General features: G+C 43.1%; 1 protein-coding gene across 1 annotated transcript in view; it reads right to left on the reverse strand.

The window, feature by feature from the left end:
* TENT2 (terminal nucleotidyltransferase 2) overlaps positions 1-25023 on the reverse strand; it is a 568493-nt gene that overhangs the window by 514854 nt on the left and 28616 nt on the right. Inside the window, exon 2 of the mRNA XM_069223224.1 lies at positions 10540-10659. Coding sequence (XP_069079325.1) covers positions 10540-10659 — 120 coding nt within the window. The remainder of the gene's footprint in view (positions 1-10539; positions 10660-25023) is intronic.

Consider the following 25023-nt stretch of genomic DNA (forward strand, 5'->3'; position numbering starts at 1 on the left):
ATCTAGTTACTTCCAACCAGTGGAAACACAGCCCCGTATTTACTGGCGCAGTGAAAAGCAATACGGCCCCAACTAAGGAGTACCTTCTCTCCTCCCTACAACCTTCAAAAAAGAACTGGGGAAATAACTCCAAACCGACTTCACAGCCTCCTTGGAAGCTCTCCGGACAGACCTCACCTCCAAACCTTACAACAAGATGTAGACTCTAATAGCTTGAGTGCTTGACGTAGGCGCTACCAGTCAGACTCTGGAACAAAGAGTGAGCCCCCTAGAGGCTTTTTCTGAAGATCTGAAAGACCATCTTCAAGCCACACCGATCGGTGGACCGACCTGGAGGCCTTTGTGGGGGGTATGTTCTCAGAGCTTCTGGGGGAGAAGGGTCCCAGAGTTAAATTGGATAGAGTCCACCGAGTGGGTACACCAATTCAAGGAAAGGGGAAGAGTCCCAGAGATGTTTTAGCGAAAGTACATTCTTTCAAAGTAAAAGATGCCATCCTGCAAGCAGCAAGGAAAGTAGAGGAGATATCCTTCCAGGGGAGTCTCCTGCTCATATCAGGATATTGCTCCGGCAACCCTAACTCAATGAATGTAATTCAGGACAGTGACCCACAAACTATGCCAAGAGAACACTAGCTACAGATGGGCATATCCTTTTGGCCTTCCCTTCCCCTTCAAATAAAGCACATCATATCTCAGACCTGCGTGAGGCAACGACTTTACTAGGAGTGATAATTCCTGATCAAGGACAAGGTGAAGGTCACTTGGAAGAACCAACCACAAATTCCAAGACCAGCTCTGATCGGAAAGAATGGCTACCATAACGACATCCTACACAACAGGGATTAAATATGTTTCCAGACTAAGAGTTTCAAGTCTTGACTTGTTCTACAGCGTTTATTTGAATCTCTGCTATGGGTGACTAGTGTTTTCTGCTTTACATATATATGGTAGGCCCCAATGTAGAAGGTTATATTTTTTGTAACCATCTGCTATCAATATCCCTCATTCATGTGAAGAGGCTCATCTTTGACTGCTGAGCTTGCTGCCACCCTGAGATCACGACACCATATCGATGGGCCTGTGCTACCTCAACCTTTTGTTACGTACGCATGAATGCCATTTGTGGTATATGATGTACTTACACCTACAATCTATTCTAATATTACATATTTGTTAGGGAACTAGGTTCTGCAGAGGTTTTAGGTTTTTGCTAAATTGTTATTCCATGAGTGGGCTCATCGATGGGAGGTGCCGACGAAGGAGCTTCGGAGAGTAGGGAAATACCCAGCAGATAGGGAGGATAACCGTTAAACACCAGCCCCTATTATGGTGCTAACTACCCTGAGCTGGAATGTTAAGGGGCTTAACTTCCCAGCCAAAGGGCAAAAATTACAGAAATATATCCTTATTAAGAGATCAGACATCATGTCGCTACAAGGGACCCACCTTAAATACAGCGAAAAACTCCATCTACGCCATAAACCTCCGCTCAGATATACAGTTCATCAACGCCTACTAACCACAAAGGGGTAGCCCTACTCTTCATTCAAATTTCAACCTCTAAGAACTAAAACAGACAGAGAGGGCAGGTTAGTGATGGCAAAGGGGAACATACGAGGCAGGCTATGTATGATAGTATCAGTGTACGCCCCAAATCCAGCGCAAGCTACATTCCTTCATTCTAACTATTGGGGGGTTTGCAGAAATAAATATGGTCCTTATGAGTGATCACATCCTTTTTTAGGATTGTGATCTAGACACTACCCATCCCCAAGCCTCCAATACAAGAAGTTTCCCTGAAGTCTTAAAACAGGCTATACACTCTATGGGCTTGATAGATGCCTGGCAGACATCTCATCCTACCACTCGAGACTATACACCCCCCCCCACCCCCAACACTCCCACCGCCCCTATTCACGACTGAATTACACATTTGATAGCCAATCCATGGAACATGCAATTATGATAATCGCATTCCATCCTACTGCCATCTCTGATCATGCCCCAGTGGAATTGATACTTGATTGGGCAGCCTCTAGACCCAAACTTAGACGATGGTTCTTTCCAAACTCTCCCCCTAAAGTCTACCTTTTCAGAGACGATATGTGTGAAACCATCCGAGAATTCTTCCAATTGAACCCCCCCAGGGCACTAACCATGCAACAACATGAGACGCTTTCAAAGACGTGATAAGGGGTAAGTTTAACTCCCTCCTGTCAGCACAAACTAAGCAAAAAGCCCAAGAAAGATCAACCCTTGAAATCAAACTTCAAATGGCGGAAAAGGCGTATAAGAACGACCCCACTTTGGCATTACAGAAAAAGGTTACAGCCCTGAGGGTAAACTTAAATGTGATTTACACAAACAGCGCGGAGTTCACCCTGCTCTGCCTCAAACACATGATGGATGACATGGGAAACAAAGTAGGCGCCCATTTAGCTCTACAATTAAGAGTTAAGCACATGAAGGAATATATTAACACAGAAAGGGGAGAGGTGATTACTTCTGAGCAAGGAAACATGAATACCTTCCAGCCCTGTAAAGAAAAGACACTAAACGAAAAGACAAAACTTGACTATTTAAAAGGAGTTAAATGACCCCAAGTAACACCCGACCAAAATGAAGATCTGAGCAGTCCGATTGATGAGGGAGAGGTCCAGATAGCTGTTAAAGCTCTTAAAACTCAGAAATCTCCAGGACCTTATGGGTTAACAGCCTTTTTTTTTTTTATATAAACAAAATTGTTAGCTCCGAACACCCACCTAACTCGTTTAATTATATAGCATCCACCAAAATGGTTACTCCTTCAGTGAGTGAGGCACTACTTACGGTCATCCTTAAATCAGGGAAGGACTGACAACTGCGCTTCCTCTAGACCTATAGCCCAACTGAATCTAGATGCAAAACAATACATTAAGATACTAGCAGCAAGACTAGAAGGTATTCTGCCACACTTCGTATAGCTGGATCAGTCCGACTTTATTCAGGGGCGACAAACACACGAAAATCTAAGGAGGATGGATCCACCTGGTTGGAAAAACTACCATAAAAACAGATTCTGGCAATTCTGTTGGTGCTAGACGATGAGAAAGCATTCCACCGGGTGGACTGGTCCTGTCTTTTCCACACCATTTGTAAATATGGCATTAACGAGCGCCTTATAGCAATGATCCAGGCAAACTACACAACTCCCTGCTCACGCATGGTGGTAAATGAGGTGGGATAAGATATCCTTTAGCTACGATGACGCACATGTCAGGGATGCCCACTTTCGACCCTACTATTTGCACTTAGTATAGAACCCCTTGCAGCGTCAATAAGAGATACAGCCACGATTAGAGGTATTCCCTGTGGTTCTATAGACCATAACATTTTACTTCTCGCAGACAATGTACTACTCTCACTTACCTCCCCCCATGTCACTGACAGCAGGAACGTGCCCATTATGAGGCAATATCGGAATATCGCTCCCATTGTGGGGATTAAGATCACCCCTAAAGTCTCGGATCTATATCGAGCCATTACACCACCCGCACTCCCTACCCACCCTTTCCCCCTCTGCCAACTCAAACCAGACTTTAAAAAGTGGGCACCCACGTATTTAACATGATTAGGTCGCATCAATACAGTCAAAATGACAGTTCTGCCACAAGTCCTCTAGTTTTGTCAAGGCCTCCCTATTGAACCTCAGAGAATTTTTTTCAGAACTTTCAATCCTTGGTGATACGCTATATTTGGCAGAATCGTAGAGCCGGTCTTACGTATAAACAATTGCAAAAAGAAGCGGGAGGACTGGCATTGTCAGACTACTTCTTATACTATAAAGTGGCACATCTGGGAGGTCATATCTGAATGGTCTCTGAGGGAGTCTGATAAACATTGGCTCCACATGGACAGTTCGATAATTGGTTGCTACTTCTGGGATGTCCTGTGGAAGCCAAGAAATGACCAATGTCCTAATGCATATCTAAGCATACCCACTCGAACAACCCTTACATTATGGGATTCAGTGGCTCGGATGGAGGACTTGAGCACTTTTCCCCTCGCCCTATAGCCCTACCCACTTCAACTCTGCATTCCCTCTCGCCAGGCCCTTTTGACCTATGGCGAGAAGGGGGCTGCCTAATGATCACAGATCTTTTCCATGCGTGGGATGTTCTCACCTCTGTTTATTGTTAAAGGGATTTTGTCTTACCCAATACTAAGAGATATCTCTATACACAATTGATACTTTGGGTTCTCCACCCTACTATGAGCTTAGCAGCCACCAGAGACCTCACCCTGAGGAAAAATTTGTGCGCCACTCAGGAGGACCCAAGGGCTCTATATCCTTCCTCTTTGCCCACTTGCTCACAACAGCCCCACCCTACACTCCATGCCATATGAAATTCCCTGGGGGTGCAGGAGGCTCACTATAAAGTCCTGTCTGGCTGGTATCTTTACCCCACTAAATTCTCAATTTTATTTCCCCAATCAGTCGGACCTCTGTTGGGGAGGCTACAGGTTGCTGGGCGACTTCCACAAAATCTGGTGGGGCTGTCTGGTCATCTGTCGCTTCTGGGCTGAAATTCTAGAACAGATAAAAACTATATTGTGATACCTTGGCCCCTCTACACCAAGCTTTGCTCTTTTGGGCCCGAGAGATAAGACACTAAAACGTCAAACTTCCAGCTACTGCTCAATTATGTGGCTTTGTCTAGGGGTAACGATGTAAACATCACTGGAATCAGCTTGGAAGAAAACTATGGCACCATCCCTCTCCCAGTGGCATGGCAAGCTCTAGCAAGCACCAACAATGGCAAGAATGGCAGACATCCTATTAGATAACTATAAAAACTTCGAGAATCAGTGGGGACCCCTAGTGAGAGTCCTGTTGAAAGGCCTGCTGCTTACCATGTGTCTGACTTGCACAAGACCACTCCACCTCTCCCAATTTTAGGTTTCATCAGGGACCTATTAATCACCCCTAGTTAGGTGCTGGTTGCTACCTCAAGACTGTGTCCCTCTGGTTTGCTTCCTACCCGTCACACATAGTAGAGAACCCTTTTGATTCCTCTCTCACTCATGGTTCTTTTGGTTCTGTTTTTTTTGTTGTGGGGAGGGGAGGGAGGGACCAGTGGGGCACTGGACTGATTTTATTTTACAATTACTTGTTAACAGTACCATACTTGACTCTGCTGGGTGTTCTCAACATATTCCGGTCTGTACTTCTTCGCAACTGTATCTGTCTGGCATACTGAATATGATACAGCATGATCTCTGTCAAATGTACTGCTCTTGTATGAATCAATGCCCTGTTAAAAATCTAATAAAGAATGTTTGACAAAAATATGGATTTGCACAAGCATATCTAAACCTGTCTTAGCCAATGCAATACAACTCTGCACCTAACTAATAGTCAACAATAATCAAGTAGAAGAGTTCGGGTTAGAGAGAGGCAAATGGCAGTTCAGTCCGATTTCTACTCTGTTTGCTTTCTGAACAGAACCATCAGAGCACAATATTCAACAAAACACTGGTATCGATAGGACACAGAACACAGATAAAGAAAAGCAGATAATACTCTGGATGATCAAGAATTGACAACCGAAACTGTTTTAACAAAAACACTACATATTTCAGGCAAATCAGGCTTTAAGATTAATTATGCAATTTCATCATTCCTAGTTCTTTAGTGTTTCCAGTGACCAATTTTTATTACAGGCGAGTTGGTAAGGAAGACAAAAAGAGGACTAGTTTTCAGGGACAGGGCATATGAACAGAACAAACATGAATATCACATCAGTCACTAAAATGATAGAATTTTTTTTGTCTCAGATAGCCGTCTCTGAGAATACCTCCCTTACCTATGAAGTGCTTTGTATTTCATTTTCTGCTAAACTGATAAATCTAAAAAATAAACAAACACGTGTTCCACACATTCCCTTATATTTTCAAGGGGCTTATCCACTAGAATTCAGACCATTCCTTTCAATCTCATTCAAAGAAATCACCATATCATCATTCATATCACATTGTTGGAAACAACCATAAGCGTCTTCAAAGATTATTATTGTTGTGCAAAAGAAGGATATCCTCAATGTAGATAAAAATATGGCTGCCATTATTAACAACTACACCAAGTATTCTGGAGCACTAAGCCCGTTCACTGACAGTATGTTCAATCATGATGTCTCTACAATGACTTACAGTCTATCTTGAACAAGGTCCTGTTCACTAGACTATGTGATTAAGTCAAATATTCATTAGAACACTGAGGCTAGGAGCACATTTGTGTGCCATGGTCCACTAGACTTAAAGCAGTGCTTCAGTACTAAGCTGGGTTTCATATCAATAGCCCTGCTCCCTCCATTCACGTAGACTTATGAGTAACCATGGATTTTGTTGGTGAGACTTAGTAACCAATGTTTGCTAGCGTGTTCACTAGTGTTCTCTATTAAAAACAAATAAAAATAAAAACTGCCTAATAATCATTTTTTTAAAAATCGAAAGCAAATTATTTCTAGTAAGTATACTATACAAAGTTCCTATTCTAGAACTTATGATTTTTAAGGAAGACCTTTATGATGGAGAACCTTAGCTCTCACTGGTACCTTTTTAAGAGAACGTCTTCCTTGACCCGGAAATTCAAAATAGCATCAGGTGTAAGTGGAAGCTATTCAGATCCACAACTGTCCTGGAAGTAGAGGAGTACAAACTAACATTTCAGAATGTCTGGACTCTGGACACCATATACCTCTAGGTGGTGAAGGGCTACCTTAGCCTAACTAACACCGAAGTATTAATCATAGACAGCGCAAAGTCTTGAGCATCAGGGTCGAATGAGCTCAGCTTTTCTTCTGAGGTCGAGGTTTTAGTCTTAGAAACTAACTTCAAATTAAACCTGCTTAGGATGGTGCTTCTGCTTCCTCTATTCCACCATCAAGTAAAGCTTATCAGATTACTTGTCTTTTTCTTTGACTATTTGAACGCTGGTCTCAACCAGCTATCATCCTACATACTAATTTCCCTGTCCATAGAGGAGTCCTTCCCTGAACATAACTAAAGAGAGCAAACGACAGAGCACACTGAAAAATAAAGATACATAGGGTAAGGAAGAGTCGAAATGGCTTGAAAGGAAGGTATTACACCCTCAGACAGACCCCAATACACACACTGTATTGGTGACTTTCTCCAGAGTGAAAAGTATCAGAAACCAGATTTAGTCTCCCTCTTAATAGTGTATTTCTGTACTTGGCGTACTCCAGCTACACTATCTTTCTAGGTTCCTTGGTCTCTCCTTTGATTCTTCAATTAAATAAATATCTTCCTGTCTATTATTCGCTCAATCTTGGAATTCTGCTCTTTCTGTCCAACCTAACTCTTCTGCTTCTTCCACTTACGCCTTGTTCCTCTCTTTCTATCATTCCCTTCTGCCTCTTAACCACTAGCATCATCGGCTCACAGCAACAGTCAGGTCTAAATACACTTTCTCTATCAAATAAGATAATTCTTTGGCAGTTTTCAACCTTTTAACACACATTCATGCTACTCAGATTCTCAAGTTTTTCTGCTTTGAATACTGCTCTACTACTACTTCCTTCTCTACATCGAATTCTGCTTCAGATTCACAGTTTTTTTGTTCTCTACAACGCATTCAAATCTACCCATGGGCTTTCACCCCTCCAAATTCTGACCTATTATGTTCCCTCTCCTAATCTTCGCTCAGCCTCTCAATTGTATTCTTTTATCTCTTCAAGCACACTATGGTCAGTCTAATTTTCATCCACTTTCAATAATTTCTCCCAAACACTGAATTCTCTTTTAGTCCCTACATACGCTGCCCTACACCTTACACATTTTCTGCCATCTCCTAAAAGATGACTTCTTCTGATCTGTATCTTCGCACTTGCAGTTTCGATGATGTTCAAATATTGTTTAATAATCTACTGGTTAGCACTTAACTGTTGTAAAGCGCTCTGTAGAAAATGCTACATAATTACAATAGCAAGAAAATACAGACCTACACAAAACACAGCCCCACAACAGGTAAAAAATAAAAGTCTAGATCAGGAAGCCAGAAACATTACAAGATATAATGGATCTCAAAATTCTATACCTAGTATGCTATGATGTAAATAAAATTCAATGGCCTGTTCACTATGAAGCAATGCTGACCGTCTGTGAAACCAGCATCAATGAAAGCATAGATCACTTCTAGACCTCCACACACCTTCGGTCCAATCACACCGTTAAAATTTACTGAGCTATAATCAGAGTAACAAACAAGGTTGATTGAGCCTTCAAGGCTCAAGGCTTTCAGCTGTGAGACGCTCGTATAGTATTGGACACCTTACCCAAACCACTTACTTTCAGAAAGTAAAGCTCTGAATTACACTCCACCCATCGCCAGTCTGAAAGAGCCAGGCAAACCAATAGAAGAGTGCATTTCTCCATCTAAGTAACACAAGCCAGCTATCTACATCTGGCAGAAACCTCATGCCAAACAAGAGAAGAGTCAGTTCCTAGAACTATGCATACCAGTGTTCTGCCTAGAAGGTTTAAAAGTTTCACTAAGAAAGCTAAAGGAGAAGTTTTGGGCTTATCATATTCAAGCATATATGGTCAGCTGAGTAGTTATTTTATCCAAAGAGAATATTAAAAACACATGCAGTTTAGTACAGAAATAAAATCTAAAATGAGGCTTAGAGCCTGTCAGAAAGCATGTAAATTACTACATATATATTCCCAACCTGGTGGCACAGACACTAATGAAGAACTTCATTGCATCGTCAAATGGCACTACAGAACACTTAATGTCGTGGTACAGCTCCAGCTTTCCAAGTTAGTCCTCTACAAAGCTGTTAAAAGGCCAAGTGGCTGTTTGCTTACTATCAAAAATACTGAATGTTGGTGATATGAATAACTGTTCGGAAAAACAAGCAAAATAAATGTAATCCACTCTGCATGTAGTATTAAGCCACTGAGGTATCTAAAGCAGCAACATGGCCCACAAAGAGATTGCATGTCTACAAGCATTTACTGCATTTCATAATCAACACTGGAAACACACAAATATGAACAATTTAACAAAGCCGAGTGTAATGGGACAGGTGTGCAAATAAGAGTACTGCAGATAGAACCATGTTTGAAAAATAATGAGATGATGGAAAGCAGGACTTCCTATTTCTAAGCAGTAAACTAATCTAAGGATACTGTTAAAGAAAATGATTGAACAACTCAACACAAACCCCAAACGTTATCCTTTAGTATCCTGAAGAGCGGTTTTTAAAGTTTTAACAGGCTATAAAATGGAGCCTCGAGACCAAATTTTAAAAATGGGCTAAAATAAAATCAGAAACCAAGAACTGTGGCAGTAGCTAGCCTATTAGCTATAAAACTGGAATTAAGCTACTGGAACGCCGGAAGTAAAAATGGGATTCAAATGTACGGTCTGAAGGGAATAGAAAGAAGTGTGCTGTTGAAATTAAGGCCATATAATGCAATAAGTTATGCACAATTGTAGCTATGTACTACTTTGGATATGTCTAAAGCAGCGACAAGAACACTGCTGGATGAGCTCACAGGAGGCTTTTTATTTATGAAAGATGATTGAAAGGAAAACACACCCCACCATGTGGGAGTGTCGAGGTGTAAAATTGGTGCATGCAATATCACCAGCTGGCCAACATACCGGCATATCACTCATCAGGGTTACTACATGCAAAACGTGTTTCAAATACAATACCAATATGTAACATTTTTATGTGTTTTTTGGAGAGGGGCAAGATAGGCTTTAGAAATAAGCCAATTTAACCACTGCCTTCAGTATCTTTCGGACATTGGTGGTCATTTTGTGATCCTAACTAAGAAATTAGGCTGCCCCAGATTTTGTATGTTTAGACAGTTGCAGGTTCGCTCTGACCACAGGCCTGAACATCTGACAATTATGAGTGTATTTAGATGACAATCTGAACGTGATAAATTAACAGTCTGAGGGGACAGTAGGGTCCCGCTGACTAAGGCTGTGTTTACTCTACAAGGGAATCCTTTGGTATAGAAGAGAACACGGCATTGTCATGGTCATATCTGCTTAATCTCAGGATTTGGTATGAGTAGATAGATCTGCAATAGCAAACTGTTGAGAACTAAGGTCCTTGCTTGATTTGGGTGGCAGTCTAGTGTGAAAATCGTAAAATACTTTGTGACTGCAGGTTTTGGTCATCAGGTGGACGACAGGAAGCCCAATTGCAATTAAATGGATGCGTATTTTAAAATTACGGAGACAGGAAGCACCTCACATGATCCTATCATGAAACACTCTAAAGTTCTGACTTGACTGGGCTGTCATCTAGAACCTTCTTAGAACTGAGGTGAATCGTATGACATTACGACATCACTGGACTGCTAACTTGTATTGTTAACCTAAATTGGAGCATAAGGACACTGGGGAAGAACAGTTATAATTTCAATACAACACATTTTGCAAAAAATGAAATCACTGATATTTTTATTAAGACATGAACTTTCTCTGCAGTTAAAAATAAAAACAGTACTCACTTTATACCCTGGAATGTTGATGGAGGAGCTGGTGATAACGACAGTGGGCCTCCATTCCCAAAGGGCCATGCCTGAGGGGACGCTGAGGAGACTGCATCAAAGTTTCCACTCAAGAACGCTCTATAAAACGGAAACATGCATTGTATGTTATAGTGGCTTTCCACTGACACAGAAACAAGACAAGAGACGCATACATACCGAATATCTTTAGCTATGAATCAAATAACTTCAAAGCAGAAATAGAGGGAACCCATGATAGAGCACTTTGTTAATAGCACACTTTGTTGAGCACCTTTTTAAAATGAAAACAGCAGAAGAAACTGATGCAGAAGAAACCAATCCTACAAGGATTTTATTACAACAAGATCAAAAATGTATTATGGGTTGTGAAGCACCCAAACACGCTGTCATTGAAACATTTGATGCATAGCCAGTGCACAAAGGAGATATTAAACCTTTCACCCGGTGAGCTCATTTCCACTATTTAAACAGTACAGTGTTCCAATTAGTTCATGAAACTCAGTGTAGACAGCTCTTAAAAAATGAAATGTAGGTTACTGAGTTGGCAATACAGATTCTGCAGTTCTGGCACGGTTAATGTTTGCTAAAGAGTTTGGCACAGTTTAACTAATAGGCACAAACTTTGGCAACAACTTGATCCACATTTCATGGAGATTGGGTCTTAGGTGTCATAGGGGTTCTTGGTCGCAAGGCTACTGGGAACAGTGGCTCAATTGTTACTTTCAAACCTGGTAACCAATCATGTCTTCTTTACTATTGTTTATTCTTGGACAAAGCACGTTGAGCCTCGTTCATAAAGGTGTTGGTGCACAAACAAGCAGATCAGACAGGAACTGGCTTATATTTTGTACTCCAAAGAATGGTATTTATGGAATCTCTGGGTTGCCTTTAGGGTGGTGAGGAACTGCCCTTGATGAGTGACCAAGATTCTAACATGGACGACAGAGCCAACACGTTTGTACTTTTTCTTTTTTTAATCATATTTGTGTTATAAGGATGCTATCTAAAGGTAGCTAAGTGCTTGGCGTGAGGGACCGGTTTCAGTTCCCTGCGAGCCCCAAGAGTCAATAGCAAACTGCATGCTGGAAACTGCACTGGTTTCAAAAGGTCCGCTACAACTGTAAAAATGTATTTAATGTAGTACTGCAAACGTGTTACAAAAGAACCTTTGAGAATAACGCTGGTCCCAAGAGTACAATAGTTTTTGAAGAGTTTGCTCAGATGCTGCGTTTTGGTATATTAAATAAATATTCTGTTTGCAGCCCGTACTACAGGAATGTATAAAGAAAATTCCCCAGCTCAAGAGAAATGGTTGTAGTATTACTTGCGGGGAAATTAAGGTAGAGACAATTTAAAGAGCCTTCAGAGATGTACTCTTGTCCAAAGACCAAGCACAAGAGAAATGCATAGTGTGTGCTGCAATTTACTGGGGCTGTAGTTATGAGAGCCCACGCTTGCTCGCATGTAGAATGTGTGAGGCCAATTTAGGAACGATTTACACAACACATGGATTAAGAAATCAGTTCTCAAGAAAACATGAAACTAACCACATAAAAATTAAAGGGGATATAGAGGATTACTCAGTAAAACAAAAAAATTACCAATGTTATGCCTAGAAATAAATCATGCATGTTAATCATTATTCGACAGAAACAGAGCAGAATAGAGTAGATGTTCAGGATTGCCAATATTGCGAGAGTATTGGGGCAGGGCTAGAGCCTCAAAATGCATTTTTAATAGCTTTTAATTAGTTTCAGCTACCTGGCTGCAAAAGACAACTGAGTTTACCGGGAACTTACAGGGGTCTACATTCTGATCACTGCTTACCTTTACTTGGCTTTATTGTAACACATTTGCTTGCTTCTCCATTGGAGTGTAGCCTCTTTATAATGTCTCTGACTGATGGGCTTCTATCGTGCTAATGTTCTATTTAAAAGGAATTACTTTTTCCTTTTTGCTTAAGCAATCCTCGGGAGTGTATGTGTTTTCCAGCTCTCCTCCCTGTGTGCTTCGTCCTGCCCTGCAAAATACCCACTACATACTGTTTTTCTCTCTCATGGCGCATGCTCACCCGTGTGCTTCTCCCTCACGTCAGTCTCTGCCTCCCCATATGCTAAAGTCTCTGACTCCCCTGCGGATTGCTTTCCAGCTTATGTGTTTCTCCCCTACCGTAATGATGCTTTGCCTCATGTTTTGCTTTTCACTTACCTCATCCCACTCTTGTTGCTTTAACTCTCCCATATCCATTCCTGCCCTCCTCCAACATGCCCAACTTTTGTTTTAGGGGCAGAGAATGAGCTTGATTAGTTTCTCAACATGTTCTGCATTCAGTTCTATTATGCCCCCCTCCCAATATCATAAAATCAGTGAACAGTCCCACACCATGGGGTAGGAGTCTTCCCCCAGCAGTCAGGTAGTCAACACCTGCGACAGCTGGTGCTTGCTTCTTCATACATCTGACCTATTCACTTTGAGAAAAAACATGTTTGATGAAGACAACTTAATTGGGTGCATTTCAGGCAGAGATTTCTAGACACTAAGGGCCTGATTACAACTTTGGCGGATGGAATACTTCGTCACAAACGTGACTGATATCCCACCCACAATTACACCAATAAATTATACCAGGAGTTCATAAACTCTCACACTAAAAGCCAACAAATGCCACAATATTGCATGATGGATAGATCCCAAGCCTGCTTTATCATAGCACAAATGTGGAATTGAAATAATGAACAATTAAAACTAATTAACTGGAACCCATCAAGACAGTTGCAAAAGTGCTTGGCATTATAACATGTATTGACTGTTTAGATGGGTGATATCCAAAACACTGAGCTTGGTATAATGCAAATCACCTGTTTTTGAGCTCCCCAAAAAGTACAGCTTTAGACTCGTTACAATGTAGACCATATGCATTGCTAAGCAGCAGATATACAGCAGCAGGGGTTCTTAATCAAGGCTCTTCAGATGCAAACAAAGCCAAACAGAGGAGTCATCATTTACCTAACACCTGACAAAGACAAACCAATTGGACCATGGGCTGAACAAGGATCATGACTGCAGGACCATAGTAGCCAGTCCCAAAGCTCCACTGAGGATAACAGCATAAAGTTGAAATAGCAAACAAAAAGAGAGAGATTGGTAAACCCTGACACAGAAACTAAGCCTCTCCTCGCATCCTCCAACATCCTGGAAAAAGGATGGAGTGCTTATCTCCAGGAAATGCTCAGGGGCAACAAGACTGCATTGGTGAATCCCCCAAAAAATGTCAACAAACTTGACAGTAAATGAACCACACTAAACCATCCTACCGGACAACGTAAAGCAATTTCTCAGAGTGATGCGATAGAGCGCTCAGCCCTAACTGCCTTCCACAGAACATTTTCTACGAAGACCCTCATTAAGAAGACCCTCAATACTGGACCGAACACCTTAGCCACCTTTACAACTATGTCCTTCTCCACTATGCTATCCCCGGCAGCTGGCAGGGGGTCGATCATAGCCCCCATTTATAAGGTTGGATAGAAGTTGCTCTGTTAGACAGAAAGGCAAAATCTTTAGCCAAAGCTTTGTTGGCTGAACGAACCAGCTGGAAAGCATTAGACTCACTGGTCTCGGTGAACCAAAAAGGGTTCATTAAAAACACTGGCACAACCACAAACATCCTAATGCTCACCTAACTAAATGGGAAAGCTAGAGCACGCTTTCAGACCCCACATCTCTGCTTTGTAGATTTTCGATCAGCTTCTGACGCAGCACAGCTTAACACTCTTTGAAGCAAGGTTCTGAGCTGGGGATTTTCCCTGGCATTCCTCTGAGCCATCTAACTACTATACACCAATACATGGACACACGGTAAGAGTGGGCACAGGGACAACAGTTTCAAGAAAAATATGTACGAGTATCAGCCTGAAACAAGGATGTGTCCTTGCCCGGTTTCTGTTCAATTTGTACTTACCAAAGCTGACAAAAATCCTTAATATTAAATTTGCATGCCCCAATACCGTCCGGTTTTAATGCCTCTCAAATGTTGTACGCCCACAACATAGTGCTGATGGGCTACATGAAGATAGGCATGCAAAGGCTAATAAATGTCACAGCAACATACGCAGCAAAGCATGGATTTCAAGTTAACTTCAACAAAACAAAAACAATGTTAGTCAGTACAAGAAGAACACCACCAACTTTCAATTCGGTTGGCTTACCCTTGGAATCAGTGATAGTATAAGTATCTGGGGTAATATTTGACTCAAGAGGCTTATTTACTATGCACTGTCATTCGATTCAGAGAGAAACTAACACCCTAATGTCTGCCTTCTGATCCCTAAGAAACAATTTCAGGATTTTGGCTCTTCAACCATTAGGACAAGTCATGGCCGCAAAACACAAACCTTCAATAGCATATGGAGCGGAAGCACTGAGGAGAAGCGCAGACAAAGTAATTGATAATGCAATTGCTAGCACTTACTGGAGGGTGTTCAGCCTCCCACGACATACTTCACCAGCATAAATAAGATTCGAATTTGGGTTACACAGGCAGAACCTAACCAGCCTCGGTACCTACTTAAAAACCTGCTATAAACTAAAGAATGAGTTGGGAAGTATACTAAGCAATGTACTGTTAAGTGCTAAATTTGTTCCAGAAAACATCCAGGCAAACGAATATATGAACCTGGCTTTAACAACACTGCAGACTGAGCCACTCTAGGTGTTACCTCTCACCCAGATGGCTTTCAACAGAACTATTAATTCAGTAGCTAAGAAGCTATCTTTCCTCACTGACAAAGCTTTGCTGACAAAAAGATCATATGCACGGATGACAATAGGCTCAGATGGTCTCCTGAAGCCTCAACCATATTTAGGAGAACTATTTGGACTAAGGGCAAAGCTCAAGCTGCTGAGTTACAAACTGGGCAGCTTTAATACCTTATGTAACTCCCCACTTGGCTGAAAAACTATGGTGACCCCATGCTGACTGTACCACTATGTAAAGGGAGACATCTGCCACATTGTCTGTGTATGCCCTGCACTGAAGGTAGAGCAAAAGGGACTTTTGAATCACCACTTTGAGGAATGGAATCTGCATGTGCCATTAAACAGGAATAATCTGTCCACAAGTGGAGGACCTAGTGCTCTGAGGAAAATTCTTAAAATTCATGGCACTGACTGAAAGAAAATTGGCTAAACAAGATCCGTATTTACTGGACCTTGCCTACTTTACCTATTCCCCTTGTAATCTGTTGGCACTAACCACCTTACTTAGTAAGGTCTTTGAATCTATGGGTATAACTTTCACTGTTTAAGGTTTGCACTCCTCCCACCATATCTTTGTTATGCAGCTAGTACTGGCTATACTTTCAACTGCACATCAATCACCTTAGTTGAGCATTTCTCACAAGTTGGCTAAAGCACTAAGCACTTTATCTTGGAACATCTATTATGTTCCCATTTTGATGTAACAATAGGAAGAATTAGCTTATGATAATTGCTGCAGACGGAGACAAGGAAATTGAGACTGAGAATTTAAAAATACAGGGATCTTTCAACTTTTATTGTGGTTTTAAGCAATTAAGTGATTGATTTTTACTTGTAAGTTTATTCATTCGTTCAGAAAAAAGAATTTGGATGTTCAAAAGGTCTGGCAGATAAGTAAAAACAGAAAAATTGCTGAGATCATGAACAGTGGGAAGGTAAAGGAGACGACCTCTTTACAGGGTTTATAGAAAAAAGGACAAAGGAATGGAGAGCAGGGACAATGAACAGAGTAAACACATGCTTTTAGTTGACTCTTGTTATCCCTTAGACTTTATTTGCATTAACTCCAATAGTAGCCGGTGAACATAAAAAGTAAGATAATAAAACAAACATCCAAGCCTCGAATTATGTTTTTTAAATGCAGAACGGCTTTCAAGGGCAGAAAGCATAGAAACAAGGTTGTTCCAAGCTTGGACTGTTGGATAAAAGAAAGTATGACTCCCTTGCTGAACACAGTGATGAAAGGAATAACTGTGACATTTGCACTGGAGCATAGTGCATAAGAAGGAACACATTTAACAACATACTAACAAAGAAATTTGGGATCACCTTATGAAAGATGTATTCAGGTGACAGGAATATTGGAGTTCATCGATTAAGTCCCAGTTGCATATGAGCAGCTGAATTTGGAGTAAGTGGGGCCTGGAAATCAAATGCTTAGAGAGATTCTGATAAAATTACCACTAATGATCCAATCCAGAAGTTATAGAAACCTGGACAATATAAAGGAAGAGGGGGTAAAAATAATAATAAATAAAATAAAAAGGAACTACGAATTTTCAGGAGTTCAATTCGTTTAAGGTTTGAGGGACAGATTAGCAATAACGAGTAAGCAGGAGTTACATACTGTGATTGTGAAATGAAGGTGGAGAGGGCACTGCTGAATGACTGAGTGTCTGAATAAATGTTGCTATCAAGGCAAAGAATCCGTTGTCAGTCCTCAACATATGAAAAAAGGGGAACGCAAAAGAATGGTTAAAGGGAGGTAGAAGAGCAATACAAGTTTAAAAAATGTGTCTTTCAGGACTGGGCCCCACAGAACACTGTAAAACAAAAAAATCTGTCAGAGGAGTTGTGTCAAGGGAGAGAAACAGCCTGGGTTTGAACTGATAAGAGATTTTTAAATGAGCATAAGGCCAGGTATCTTACCTCGAATAGATCTTGAAGGTTCAGGGTGGACACTCCACCACCTTCTAGTATGAGAAGGTCATCCAACAAAGAAACAAAAATATTGGTTAATTTACTTGTGGCTGTATAACTCCATCCAGGGTAAAATCTAGAATGGCGATTTTTAAAAAAAATAAAGGACAGTTGATCATTGATGACACTTTTCATCAAACTGGCTTGTGAAGACGGATGACAGATCTATAATCAAACACTGTTAAGAGATAGGTTTTGAAAGAGGCTATAGGGGTTCAGCAGCCTGGCGCAATGTGTATATGTTGCAAGGCTGGACATACTTATTGAGCAAGGATCTAAAGGTGACAATTTTCATGAGAAACAGTCTTTAATACTATCCTCAGAGATGGGAGTGAAGGTTGCAGTGGAAGAACATATCCAAAATGTTTATGGCCTGCAGTGACAATGGAGTTGCAGAAGAAAACAAAGTGCTCACCAAAGGGGGCAATGCTACATTGACTTACCTGCAGTTAAACAGCAGAAAAGGGATCACAGAAGTGAGAAAGGTCAAGAGGACTCTGACTGCATATCAGGGTCAATGGACCCGACCAGATAAATCCTGGGACGCCAGTAGAAGGAGAAGGATGGAAGATACTAGCAAGCATTTGCTACAGTTGGTTGAAGAAAACAAAACACCAGTGGAGCCCAGAAAAAGAGAAAGGAGATATGACACAGCAATGATGAATCAATCAATCAAGGATTTATAGAGCGCACTAATCACCCGTTAGGGTCTCAAGGCGCTGGAGGTGAGCTACTGGTCGTAGAGCCATGTCTTGAGGCGTTTCCTGAATGTCAAGAGGTCTTGGGTCTGGCGAAGGTGGAGCGGTAGGGAGTTCCAGGGCTTGGCGGCTAGGTGAGAGAAGGATCTTCCTCCGGCAGTGGTGCGGCGGATGGAGGCGAGGGCGAGGCTGGCGGAGAGAAGATTGCGGGTGGAGGTGTGGAAGGTGAGTGTCGTTGAGGCAGGCTGGGCCTGTGTTGCGGAGGGCCTTATGTGCGTGAATGAGGAGTTTGAAGGTGATCCTCTTTGATACTGGTAGCCAGTGAAGGTTTCTGAGGTGGGGGGAAATGTGGTCACAGCGTGGGGTGTCCAGAATGAGGCGGGCGGATGCGTTCTGGATTCTTTGCAGTTTTGTTAGGAGTTTGGTTGTTATTCCTGCATATAGGGCGTTTCCATAGTCCAATCGGGTGCTGACCAGGGCGTGGGTGACAGTTTTCCTGGTTTCGATGGGAATCCACTTGAAGATTTTGCGGAGGATGCAGAGAGTGTTGTAGCAGGAAGAGGAGATGGCATTGACCTGCTGAGTCATGCGGAGTGTGGAGTCCAAGATGAAGCTAGGCTGCGTGCGTGGGTGGTGGGTGAGGGTGCGGTTCCTAGGGAGGTGGGCTACCAGGAGTCATTCCAAGTTGAGGGGTTGGTGCCAAAGATGAGGATTTCTGTCTTGTCTGTGTAACTTGAGGTGGCTTGATTCCATCCAGCTGGCGATGGCGTGAAGTCCGTTGTGGAGGTTGTTCTTTGCAGTTGTAGGGTCTTTCATGGGGGAGAGGATGAGCTGAGTGTCGTCTGCGTAGGAAACTATGTTGATGTGGTGGGTTCTTGCGATGTTGGCGAGGGGGGCCATGTAAACATTGAAGAGCGTGGGGCTGCCGTAGATCCTTGGGGAACGCCACAGATGATTCTGGAGGCTTCTGACAGGAACGGTGGGAGGCGGACTCTCTGGGTTCTGCCTGAGAGACATGACGAGATCCAGTCGAGTGCCTTGTCGTGGATTCCAGCGTGGTGGAGGCATGTGCGGAGAGTGTGATGACATACCGTGTCGAACGCTTCGGAGAGGTTCAGGAGGATGAGTGCTGCTGTTTCTCCTTCGTCGAGCATGGTCCTAATGTCGTCTGTGGCAGCAATGAGTGCAGTCTCAGTGCTGTGGTTTCTGCGGAATCCGGATTGGGAGGTGTCGAGTACCTTGCTGTCTTCCAGGAACCGGGATAGTTGGCGGTTTACAATTTTTTCGATGACCTTGGCTGGGAAGGGGAGGAGGGAGATCGTCCGGTAGTTCTTGGGGTCGTATGAGTCTGCCTTTGGTTTCTTTAGCAGGGCGTTGATTTCTGCGTGCTTCCATCTTTCTGGGAAGGTGGCTGACTCGAAGGAGCTGTTGATGGTTTTGCAGAGGTGGGGGGCGATGATGATGTTTGCCTTATTGAAGATATGGTGTGGGCAGGGGTCTGATGGTGATCCAGAGTGGATGGAGGCCATGGTGGTGGCGGTGTCCTCTGTGTTGACGGGGGTCCAGGTGTTGAGGAGGTGGGTGTTGCTTGGAGCGTTGGGTTCTTGGGTGTTTGTAGTCAGCAGGTGGGTCTGGGGTTTGAAGCTATTGTGGATTTCTTCTATCTTTCGACGGAAGTGGGTTGCCAGTGAGATGCAGAACTCCTGTGATGACGGGGGTTCGTTGGAGCAGGTCCTGGGGGTGGAGAGCTCATTGACGATGCCGAAGAGCTCTTTACTGCTGTGAGCGTTGGCGTCAATGCGGTTTTTGAAGTGGGTCCTTTTGGTGGTGCGGATCAGTTGGTGATGTTTGAGTAGGGCATCCTTGAAAGCGATGTGGTTGGAGTTGGTAGGGTCAAGGTGCCAGGTTTCTTCCATTCTGCGACAAAGCCGTTTGGATTCCTGTAGTTCTGGGGTGAACCAGCTGGCCTTGATTCTATGGGAGGTGTTTGGTTTTTTTTTGAGCGGTGCGAGGGTGTTGGCGCAATCTTCTATCCAGCGATGCAGGTTGGTGATGGCTATGTTGGGGTACGGGATCCCAGGGGGTGGGGCCCGGGCGAGAGTGGAGATCAGTTGATCCGTTGATATTTTGCTCCAGTTGCGTCGGGGGGGGGTTGTGTGCGGTGGTGGTGAGTAGGAGAAGTGGATGCAGCAGTGGTCTGTCCAACTGAGTTCGGTGGTGTGGCTGAAAGAGACGTGCTTGCTGGCTGAGAAGATGGGGTCGAGTGTGTGGCCTGCGGAGTGGGTGGGTGTAGAGACGAGTTGCTTGAGGCCAAAGTTGGCGAGGTTGTCGATTAGGTTGGTGGTGTTGATATAGTTATTTTCTAGGTGGAAGTTTAGGTCACCAAGGAGGATGTAGTCTGTTGAGGCGACGGCTTGGGAGCTGATGGCGTCGGCGATGTCGTCACAGAACTGCGGTCTGGATCCAGGGGGTCTGTAGACCAGTGTTCCTCCGAGTGTGTTGTTGGCGTTGATGTGGATTTTGAAGTGGAGGTGCTCGGCGGAATTGATGGTGTTGTGGGAGTTGGTGGAGACTATTATGGTGTTTTTGTGGACTATGGCGATTCCTCCTTCTGGTCTGTTGATTCGGTCTCTTCTGGTGATCTTGTAGTTTTCTGGTATGGCTATGGCTACGTCTGGTTCTGAGGCCGAATTCATCCAGGTTTTGGTGAGGAATGCGACGTCAGGCGAGTATGTGGTCAGGAGGTCCCAGAGTTCAACTGCATGTTTGTGGACGGAGCGGGTGTTAAGTAGGATGCATCTTAGGCGGCTGTCGGTTTTGATTTGGAGTTTGGAGGTTAGGTGAGACAGTGGTAAGGAGAAAACATAGCCATAGGAGTGATGGAGAGGAGACAACAGGCATAACAACAGGAATAACAAAGATAAGCAGGATTCATGATGCCCAATATCACTGTAACAGTGAGAAAAACAATCAAGGTATGGGGAGCATGGAATAGGTTTTGGACAGTGGGGCAGAGTTATGTAGATGCAAAAAGACAAAGATTGCAATTTTGTATACCTGCAGGGGCAGGGCTTAGGAAATATTGCAAACATTTATTGTGTAAGCCTAAATAGGATATCAATTTGTTACTATTGAAAGAGAAACAGAGTAATATAGGGGTAAATCATAGCATTGCTTTTGACTCTCCATACAGGAGGTAGCCTAAACAAAATGTCCATGTTGAGAAAGTTTACACCATTCTGTAAAAAAAAAAAAAAAACAACGGTAGAATAAATGAGGTATCTTCAGATGGTCGGATAAGATAACTGCAATGCCCAAAGATTAGCAATGGGTCTCATCTTCGTGACCTAATGGCTTTTCAAATGCCTTTTGGTGGTGGTGTACAGCAACTGGGAAAAAGCAAAATGCTTTTTTGCCAATGCTGACAAGTATATGGGGAACATAAAAAGGGGGTGAATGTGAGAGGGAATATGTAACAACGCAACCACTGTTGTCAGTCACCTCTTTTCTACTGGTGCAAACATGCATGAGGATCTCTTCGTATTCATGAAATAAAAAAGGCATGTGCGCCATCAGCATGACACGTGATTTTTTTTATTTACTGACCCAAGATGGCTGATGTAATTAGGTCCGATAAATAAAAAAATAATTTAAAACATTTAGGACAAAACGATGAACAAGCCAACGAGTTTCACCTGTGAAATCTTTTGGCTTTGTCAATGTTTTCTACATGTTGCACCGCAGTTGAACTGCTGTTCAACATGGCTTAAAGTAACAACGGGAGTGATGTGGCAGGAAGGCCAGCCAAGCAACAAATGGAACCCGGATGCTGAACAAATAAATCACTCAAACTCCTCGTACCTACCAAAAATGAATGAGTCCTTGTGTAATGTAAATGGTGCTCATGTAAAGCATTTCAAGCCCTTCTGGCCGAGTACGATCTATACAAAACAAGTTATGATGGAGGTAGGTGGGAGGCAATTAGCGATAGGGTAGGGAAGGAGCATGCAGCAACAGGAATGAGGGACAGGCAAGTAATGAACTGGGGAAAAAAAGAAAAGAAAAAAAAAAAAAAAGGAGTACTTCCACAAGTGCACACGGACAGTAGAAAGACACTGGCCACTGGAAGCAGTACTTCCTCCAAGCTCCACAGCAAGGACAAAGGCAGAAGCCAAAAAGGGGAGCTGGAGGCAGGAGGAGGCATCAACCAACAGGAAGAACAAAAACAAGAGGGACGTGGGAGCCAACCAACGGTAAGTAAAGGTAAGTAAGAGGTGGGATCTAAGCCCTTTTAAGATTTTTTTTCCCATTAAAGAGATTTCGCAAGCACAGCTCAAGGGCCGTACAGGTGAAATATGAAAAAGGACCAGAGGAATGAAGCGGGCAATAGAGGAGTTGGTTGGGGAGGGGTAAAAGCAGAGCATAAAGGAAACAGCAACACAGACAGAAAGAAGCCCATGATGGAGAAGAAAGGAGGAGGACAGAGGCGAAGGACAAGCAAGAGCAACACAGGACAGGGAGAAGGCGATAACTAAAAACCTCATTACCAGACTACAACCAATGACACAGCCAAGCAAGAAGGCCATGTCTCAATCATAAAACAGAAAAGGTCAGGAGCAAATTCACGATCCTGTGCATATTGCACAAAGCTTACTAGATAAAAGACACGGGAAGACTTCAAAACACCACTATCCACCAACCAGAGCCGTAAGATCATCACAGCCTCAAAAAAAAAAAAAACGCTGAATCATGATATAAGCATCAGAAACATATGCCATCTCCTCCAGGTCTTCTGATTTTACCAATCAGTGTAGACCAAACAAAACCACCTAAAGATTCATTGCCCAATGATTAAAGAGGTTTGATCCCAACACAACACTGAAAACATATCAGTTGATCTACCTTTTTTATCACTAACAAACAACACTAGTTGCAAGTTCCATTTGGACTACAGAGCTAGAAGATGGTTGAGGAAGAGATAATACCTCAAGACTCAACTGTCACCACTATAAAAAAAAATTACATCTCTCTTTAGTACATAATAAATGTATTTATTGCCCACCCCCCTCCCAGACCTCATAAGACTGCGTTGGTATTAATACCAAAAACATGTCCATTTCTCTTTCTTAATAAGACTATCTAAAACATTTTGGAGAAAGTAGTTCTGCATTTGAGATCTCAAACAGTTACAATCTAGCACTATAGAAAGCTTTGAAAATAAATCTATAATCAATGTACCTATGTTGTATCCTGTGTTGCGTCACACCAGTAGTGTACTTTAAACAACCACATGGTTCTTCCAACTACACTGCAGAACGTGAATCATGTAGTGATGATAGATAGTGAGTATGTGAACTGAAAACTGTTCAGCTGGAAGTGAATGGTGGAACCAAGAGAAAATCGTGCACATCAGATACAGCTGGAGGTGTCAAGTATGAGTAACTGGATTAAAGCAACTTAAGAATACTTAAATGTTACCACACATCTGTGGGAAGTCCATTTAGCAGCTGTTTCAAAATGGAAATGCAGAGGGCACAGTCTTTTCATAGAAAATGACTATGCTTCAACACAGCAGACTACAACCTCATTATAAGGCAGACTCAAGACAAGGTCACAGTATCTCAATTTACAAATTCAACTGCAAATGGATGTGGGAGAACAGTCTTGCCTAGCCTCAAATCTGGCATCAGCTCACGCTTGCAGGCGTAGGAGGGCAGCATGCATTGTAGGCAAAATATTAACTACACAAGCATGAGGCTAACGGAAAATGGATCTAAATTTCCTCGCCTTCTTAATGTTTTTGATCAAAACTACCAGACTAATGGTGGTGCAGACTGACAGAAGGGGGTTTAAGCAGTTTTAGAAAACACAAAACAAACATGTATAGATATAGATAAAACTGAAAAAACACAAATATGGATAAGCTCAGTTGAAAAAAAACTGCGAGCTAAGGTTTGTAGGTCTCAGTTCACGTTTGTGCTTTTCTAGTGTAAGGCGCTCATCACTGTTTTAGATGGACCCTGTGGTCAGCGGGTATTTAGTTTGTGCTCATTTTTTCCTCATGCCTGTGGGATCTAGGGTAGAGAAGGGCGACCAAAAGAGATATGCGGAAGGATGGCAGCAACTCCCCTATGTTCAGGGCGTTGTTATACATTTCCGTTAAGCAAGACGAGAGGCATGATTCTCAACAGGCAGATTATCAACGCACAAAGCTTTGTTCTAGCTAGGTCGTGGATGGCTTGTTTCACCGCAGCAGCCGTGATTGGGGCGTCAAGGCTCTCGCGATCCACCGCTGTGATGCAGGGGAGGGGTAAACTGGGCAGGAAATGTCTACTATACCTTCAGCTTGGGGGGGGGGGTAGTGGAGGGCCATCCGCACACTTAACTGCAGAGTAGTAGTCACAGAACATACCGAGCATGGCAGACTGTGTGTATAAAGTGCTCTCCACTAGGGAAAATATTTCTTATATCTGGCTGGGTATCACAGTGAATTAGCCAGGCAAAGCAGACGGTCCGACTTATCTCCCTCACGGTGAGTCTTGGCAGCACTGGTGCTTAAGTCGGAGCACCTTAGGCACTCCTAGAGGGCAGCGTGTTGTTTTTTAGCCTCCGCCAGCGCAGGCCCCACCCAGTAGCACCACTAACCGCTTCCCGTCCCGGCAACTTGCGCTCCACAGCCTTGATCGCTCTATCCCCCACATTACCACCTTGAATACATCCCTATCCATTGAGGAAAAAAAGAGGGGAACGGGATGAGGAAAGGTATATGGTAGCTCCAAGACCCAGGAGTCCAAGCTGTGTCAGCTGTGACGAGCTGTAGGGGGCCAGGGCCATGGGAGCATGCTCAGACTTTGTTCCCCCACTGGTGATCTCTGCCCGAGTTGATCAGATCAATCAGTCTGTAGTGTGTGGGGGTCACAATCAGGCAGGTCTGAGAGCTCCAGAGGGAGCCCTCTGAGGTGTTGGGAGTCCTCGTCAGGGATAAAGAGATGTGGTCCTCCATCCTCATTCACGGTCCCTGCGCCAT

The sequence above is a fragment of the Pleurodeles waltl genome, chromosome 1_1, assembly GCF_031143425.1.
Source record: "Pleurodeles waltl isolate 20211129_DDA chromosome 1_1, aPleWal1.hap1.20221129, whole genome shotgun sequence".
Taxonomy (NCBI): domain Eukaryota; kingdom Metazoa; phylum Chordata; class Amphibia; order Caudata; family Salamandridae; genus Pleurodeles; species Pleurodeles waltl.